Source organism: Merops nubicus, unplaced genomic scaffold, assembly GCF_000691845.1.
Source record: "Merops nubicus isolate BGI_N331 unplaced genomic scaffold, ASM69184v1 scaffold47163, whole genome shotgun sequence".
Taxonomy (NCBI): domain Eukaryota; kingdom Metazoa; phylum Chordata; class Aves; order Coraciiformes; family Meropidae; genus Merops; species Merops nubicus.
The window spans coordinates 306-7,223 of record NW_008601827.1 but is presented as its reverse complement, the minus strand read 5'-3'; the positions used below and the strand labels follow the sequence as shown (position 1 = coordinate 7,223).

Sequence of the window (6,918 nt, the reverse complement as noted above, 5' to 3'; positions counted from 1 at the left end):
CCCCTGAGCCTCCTTTCCTCCAAGCTGCTCCTCACAAGGTTTGTGCCCTAAATCCTTCACCTTTAAACACCCTCAAACCTCAACCTTTCAACAGTTCAAAGCCACAACTGACATTTCTTTTGCCACCCTCTTAGAAAAACAACAATTCCCCAGCAACGTGGCTGAGAAGAGGATTCAATAAACTCTTTATTAGCTGCAGTTTCATTTCTACACCTTGACAAAGGGACACCTCCAACCCTCCAGGAGCTGAATTTGCCTCTGGCTGAGGGCTAAAATTCTCTTCCAGGCTATCACCGAAGACAAATACGAAATCATCCAGTCTGTGGGCGACGCCGCCATCGTCATCAAGAACACCAAGGAGCCCCCCTTGACCTTGACCATCCACTTGACCTCTCCCGTGGTCAGAGAGGAGCTGGAGAAGCAGTTAGCTGGAGGTAGGGAGAGGTTGAAACCTTTGGCAGCACACCCACAACCCCGGCGCTCTTCGAGGGTGCTCTTCAGTTTCAGCTCCAAACACGAGGGTGACTTTTCTTTCCTGGGCCAACATTCCCAATTCTGTTTCCTTTGGAACCTCGTGAGATCCTTCTTGGGGTGGAGCTTCTGAAACTGAGCAGCACCTTTCAGATGGGATTTTGTTGTTTTATTTTAATCCTTTTTTTATTGATTTTTCTTTGAGCCTTTAGTTCACTAATACCTCATCTCGTTGTAGTATCTTTGTGTCGTACCCAGGCCTGCACGGTGACATAAAAACACATCCAACCAGCTACATTTTCAAAACCAAAACCAAACCAAACCAACCCAAAACCCAACCACCTCGAAGGCTTTTCTTGTGAGATGACTTTGCATGTACCCACCTCCAACTGGATGTTCCAGGGCCGGTGTGTGTTGCAGCAAGAGTTGACGGGTCCTCGGGGGGTCTCCTCCATTTTTAGATGATTCTTTTTGGTTTTGGGGAGGGGGGGGGAGCTGTTTCAACAGCTCCAAATGGTGATGCAGAGTTTTGGATAAAGTTAGCTCCTCCCTTGCCTCTCTGATTCCCTTTGGGGGGCCACGAGTTGCCCTTTTGGGGTGGCTCCTGTGCTCTCTGGGTGCACTAGCCTTATCTAAAACCCTGGTCGGGAGAAACTCCTTTCCAAACCAGAGCTTCAATTTTGCTGCAGCACAGACTGGAGGGGGGGGAAAGCAAAACAAAACCAACAAAAAAAGAATCTTTTGTGCTCTTTTGACTTGTTTGATGGTTTTATATATTTTTTTGATGTCTGATTTCATCTCCCAAGCCTTCTAGTTTGTCCATTTTTAGGGACGCTGGACCTTTGACCAACAGGACGCTCTCTGTCAACGGGTCGGGGCCGGGGCAGTCGAACCTTCCGGGCGGAGGGGGTTCCCTCAGTCCTCCCAAAGCTCTTCCCTCCTCTTCCCCTCACCCTACACACAGAGAGGGGCTCGAGTTCAAATTCCCCCTTCCCTTTCACCCAGCACCAGCCTCACACTCCACCTTCCCTCCCATCCTGGAGGATTTCTATCCTCCCCCCACGACTTTCAGCCCCGTCTCCTCCCGGAACGCACCTCGACTTCTTTAAACCCCTTTTCACCCCGCTCCCTTCCCCACGTCCCCACTCTGCATCTCTTAAACCCCACCCCCCAACCCTTCCAGCTCACAGGATTACATTTTTGGGAGCCTCAGCTGTGCCCGTTGGGGAAGCTGCCTCATCCCCCTCTCCGCCTGACAGAACCCCCCTTGGTCAAACTGTGCCTTGTCTTCTTATTCCATCCACGACTAGAAACGCTCTCAGTCACCGACTCCCCGGACGTTCTGGACAGGCAGAAATGCCTTGCTGCCTTGGCGTCCCTCCGACACGCCAAGTGGTTCCAGGTTTGCATTTTGTTCTTTATATTTTGTCTTTTTAAATAGAAAAAAAAAAAGCATAACCATTAAAGTGTTAAAAAGGGGCCGAGCGTAAAAGTTCGTTGATGAGTCGTGATTTTTTTAGTGGTGTTTGAACCCGTGGTGGTTTGACGTGCTGAATTTAGCTCCTGTGGTGGTCCAGGGGTTAAAAGAGGCACTGAAAAGAGGATGAAATTTTCAGGAGGAACCTTTTTTTTTTGAATGATTTAAACCCCCCCACCCCACCCCGTGGCTGCTGCTTTGTGTTAAGAGTAACGTCGCCTTCGGACGCGCCGCTGGTGAAAGGGGTCACGTTGAAATGCAGCTTTACCCTTGACAAAGTAGCACTGCAAAGAGGAAAAAAACCCAAAAAAAGACAACAACCAAAAAAAAACAAAACAAAAAAAGACAACCAAGAAAAAAAAACAACCAAAAAGAAACCAAACCTTGAATATCTACGAGCGACCCAGTTTGGATGGTTTTTATTGACGGCTCCTCTGCTTCTGTTCCAGGCCAGGGCCAACGGGCTGAAATCCTGTGTCATAGTGATACGAGTGCTGCGAGATCTCTGTACTCGAGTCTCTGCCTGGGCACCGCTGAGAGGATGGGTAAATTTTCCCTTTTTTTGTGGTTTTTTTGTGTGTCTGGGGAGGGTTTTGCTGCCTCTTCTCCAAACCCGACCTCGAGCTCGAATCCGCGCCTGGCCGAACTCACAGAGCTGCCCCTTCAACGCTGCCAATCATTGATGTTTTACCCATCAGTGGCTTCTAAACTGTTAAAATTCCCAATTTTTTACCTTCCCCTCACTTTCCCAAACTTTGGTTTTCTTCCAGCCTCTGGAGCTGCTGTGTGAGAAGTCCATCGGGACGGCGAACAGGCCGATGGGCGCCGGGGAGGCGCTGAGGAGGGTCCTGGAATGCCTGGCCTCTGGAATCGTCATGCCAGGTTAGGTGCTTCTCTGCATTTCCATTCCAAAACAACCCCAAAGCTCAAGTTTTCCAAGTGTGGTTCTTTAGCTGTTTTTTGAGGGGAAAAAAAAAACCAACCCTCGTTCGACGTGTGCGGGCACCTCAAAAAAAGGCCCCCGGGGCCTCCACGGGTGCTCTTGTGTTTGTGTTCCAAGCTATGGACCCATGAGCTTAAATCCCTCCTCGTAGAGAGAGAGAGGTGCCAATTTCCACGAGGGGAAGACAAAATCTTGGTTCCCTGAGTGGTCGTGAACCAGCTTCACCACTTGTTGTCCATGTCAAAGAGCCCAGGGCCAGTTTCAGAACGTTGGGACGTTGCCTGGCTCCTGTCAGTCTGCTGTTCCTCGAGTGTTGATTTGATGCCAAGGGAATACTTAGTTTAGTCTCTTTAGAAAACACCAGGATAATTCTCTGCATATCTTCCTTGTTTCCTGCCTTCAGATGGTTCTGGTATTTATGATCCTTGTGAAAAAGAAGCCACTGATGCTATTGGGCATCTAGACAGACAACAAAGGGAAGATATCACACAGAGTGCTCAGGTATAGTTTTGACTACAGATGTTATGGAAACTTAAAAAAATCAGTTTCAACTGACTCTGAACTCCCATATTGGTTGATTGTAGCCTAGTAAACCTCACAGAGGTCTCTGTTTAACTTTGTTAAATCTCTCAGTCCACTAAAACCCCAACAAATGGGTCCCGGCACCGAGAAGGAATTTTGTAGCTTGGCCCACCCAAGAAGCAAAAGTAGCAGGTTTTAAATAGTGACTTGTTACCCATCTTTTGGGTTGAACCTTCCAAAAAAAAAAATTCAGAGAGTCCTATTTAAACCCCTGGAGGATTTCTGAGTAGGGGTGGGTAGAATTGTTCTCGTGCAGGGTAAACGGAGCTTGGTGGAGCCGCTCGCCGCCTCCCAGTAACACACATTTCCTCTTTCTAGCATGCTCTGAGACTTGCTGCTTTTGGCCAGCTTCACAAAATCTTGGGGATGGATCCCCTCCCTTCCAAAATGCCCAAGAAACCAAAGAACGACAACCCCATTGACTACACTGGTAGGTGGAAATACAAAAAAAATACAACAACTTGACTCCAATCCCATTTTTGAGGCTTTTTTTTCCATGCTGGAAAGCAGAATCCTGAGAGAGGGGTTTTATTTTCTGATCCTCCTTACAGTCCAGATTCCTCCCAGCACCACGTATGCTGTCACCCCCATGAAGCGTCCCATGGAGGAGGATGGAGAAGAGAAATCCCCCAGCAAAAAGAAAAAGAAGATTCAGAAAAAAGGTATTGAGTTAACGAGAGGTAGGTACAAAATTGGCTCCTGAGAGCCGTGCTCGGGCCGAGGCGGGCAGCAGGGAGTGGAGCTTGAGGGGGTTTACTCTTCAAATAGGTGTTTCTCCAAAAAAAAACCCCAATCCTAACGCTGGGGGATTTTTATTTGCCATCATTTAAACTCTCCCCCCCAAAAAAAGCAGCTTGGGACGTGGCTTGAGTTTTGTTTGAAAAAAAAAAAGGTGTTTTAAACCTCTTCAAACTCTTGGTTGTGGTTGTTTTTTTTTTCCCTCTCTCCATCCAGAAGAAAAACTCGAACCTCCCCAGGCCATGAACGCCCTGATGAAGCTCAACCAGCTCAAACCAGGGCTCCAGTACAAACTGGTCTCTCAAACTGGTCCTGTCCATGCTCCCATCTTCACCATGTCCGTGGAGATCGATGGCAGCACCTTCGAGGCCTCGGGACCCTCCAAGAAGACGGCGAAGCTGCACGTGGCTGTGAAGGTGAGAGCTGAGGGCAAATGTTACCCCCAGCACGGCCAGGAACCCCCAACCCGTGTCCCTCACCCCACATCTCCACGGCTTGGGGACCCCTCCAGGGGTGGGGGCTCCACCACTGCCCTGGGCAACCCTCCAGGGGTAGAAATGGTTCCTCGGGGGCAACCTCAACCTCCCCTGGGGTGACTTGAGGACAGTTCCTCTCCTCCCATGGCTTGGGGACAAGAGATCTCCCCTCTCCCAGCTGGCTCCAAGCTCCTGGCAGGGAGTTGGCAGAGCCAGAAGGTCTCCCCTGAGCCTCCTTTGCTCCAGGCTGGACCCCCCAGGGCCCCACAACTTCTCCAGCCCCTTCCCCAGCAGCTTCTTTGCTCCTCTCTTGCCATGCCCCAGCCTCTGAATCTCCTTCTGGGCATGATGACCCCAAACCTGACCCCAGGATCCAAGCTGTGCCCTCCCCAGTGCCCACCCCAGGGGCACAATCCTGCCTGTGCTCCTGCTGACCACACTAGTGCTGCCCCAAGCCAAGCTGCTGGTGACCTTTTTGGCCACCTGGGCAACACCTTGGCTCCTTTTCAGCTCCTAAACCCATGAGGACAGAGCAGGGAGGAGTTAAACACATGCCCATGCAGTCTGGTTGGGCACCAAGCCTCAGGGTGGAGAACTTCAGAAGCCCTGAGGCATTTGGGGAATGCCCAGCACTTGAGAACAATGAGTAAGAAGATTCTTGAGCTGCCTTGTTGAGTATTTCCCCAAAATGGGTTGGGCAGCACTGGTCAGTCATTTCCTTCCCAACTCTTCACCTTTTAGGTGTTGCAAGATATGGGTTTACCCACGGGAGTGGAGGGCAAAGAATCTGGGAAAGGAGATGAGTCTGCTGAGGAGACAGAGCAGAAACCTGTGGTGGTGGCTCCTCCCCCCGTGGTGGAAACTGTCTCCACACCCACTGCAGCTTCTCCTCCTGCAGATCAAACTCCTGAGGTGAGCAGGGGCTCAAGAGTTGGGGTGGGGGACATTTTGGGGGTGTTGTGGAAGCACCTCACAGCCACGGGTCGCTCTGCTGGTGTTTTGTGGCGTTCAATCCCCATCCCACCACGATTTGAGGAGAAAACATCAGGAAAAACCTCTTCCAACCTTCTCCCTGAGATCTCATCCAAATTCTACATTTCGGGAGCGCCATCAAGATCTGTTTGGGGTCTTTTTTGGGGGGGTTTCAGCCACGTTTCTCCCCTTGCAGAACGTGAAGCAGCAGGGACCAATTCTGACGAAGCACGGGAAGAACCCGGTGATGGAGCTGAACGAGAAGAGGAGAGGCCTCAAGTATGAGCTGATCTCAGAGACAGGGGGCAGCCACGACAAACGCTTCGTCATGGAGGTGAGGAACCTCCTGCTGCCTTCCCCAGGCCCTTCAGCTTCACTCCAGAACCTTAGAATTTAAACCCAAAACCTCACCTGCTGCGTTGGGATAACTCTTGGATTGAAGGATGTTTTCACCAGAGTTGTCCAACCCGCCTGGGAGCGCTTGAGACTTGTAGAATTGTCAGCAGACAGCATGAAAAATGGTTCATTTTCCCAAATCTTTCTCTTCTGCCCCTTTTTTTCTGATGCTGAGTGATTTCTTCCCTTTCCAAGGTGGAGGTTGACGGGCAGAAATTCCAAGGAGCTGGCTCAAATAAGAAGGTGGCCAAAGCCTACGCTGCCCTGGCTGCCCTGGAGAAGCTCTTCCCAGATGCTCCTGTTCCTATCGAGCAAAACAAGAAGAAAAGAGCCCCGGTGCCAGCACGGGGAGGCCCCAAGTTTGCAGTAAAAGTAAGAAAATTCACAATTCATTGACTTCAGAGAGGGGTTTGGGGGTTGCAAAAGAGCTTGGGAGATCCTTGAAGGCCAAGTGTGACCCCAGCACAGCCAGGTCCTCACCAACCCGTGTCCTTCAGCACCACATCTCCATGGCTTGGGTCTGGGGTGGGGGTTCCACCACTGCCCTGGTACAACCCTGGGCAACCCTCCAAGGGCAGAAATTGTTCCTTGGGGATGAGATCTCAGTGCCCAACTGGCTCCAAGCTCCTGGCAGGGAGTTGGCAGAGCCAGAAGTTCTCCCCTGAACCTCCTTTGCTCCGACTCACCCACTTGGTGGTGTCACCGATGGTTCTTCACCAGCATGGAAGGTGCTAAACTGCCCCCTCTCTGTTTTCAATCCCTTTTTGTGGAGGGAAACCACACAACCCTAAACCTCAAAAGCAGAAACACCACCAAGTTTGAAGAAAACCACCTCTAGTCTCAAAGTTCTCCCTTCATTTGGT

The 6,918-nt window shown here is 50.6% G+C and overlaps 1 protein-coding gene across 1 annotated transcript in view; it reads left to right on the top strand.

Annotated features, from left to right (window-relative positions):
* Positions 1 to 223: 223 nt before the first annotated feature.
* Positions 224 to 6,918, top strand: part of ILF3 (interleukin enhancer binding factor 3, 90kDa) — a gene marked incomplete at both ends in the record, with an annotated part of 6,994 nt that continues 299 nt past the window's right edge. Inside the window, 11 exon segments of the mRNA XM_008938106.1 lie at positions 224 to 434; positions 1,782 to 1,873; positions 2,398 to 2,493; positions 2,719 to 2,830; positions 3,295 to 3,392; positions 3,792 to 3,903; positions 4,025 to 4,135; positions 4,428 to 4,627; positions 5,429 to 5,599; positions 5,856 to 5,993; positions 6,251 to 6,427. Coding sequence (XP_008936354.1) covers positions 224 to 434; positions 1,782 to 1,873; positions 2,398 to 2,493; positions 2,719 to 2,830; positions 3,295 to 3,392; positions 3,792 to 3,903; positions 4,025 to 4,135; positions 4,428 to 4,627; positions 5,429 to 5,599; positions 5,856 to 5,993; positions 6,251 to 6,427 — 1,518 coding nt within the window.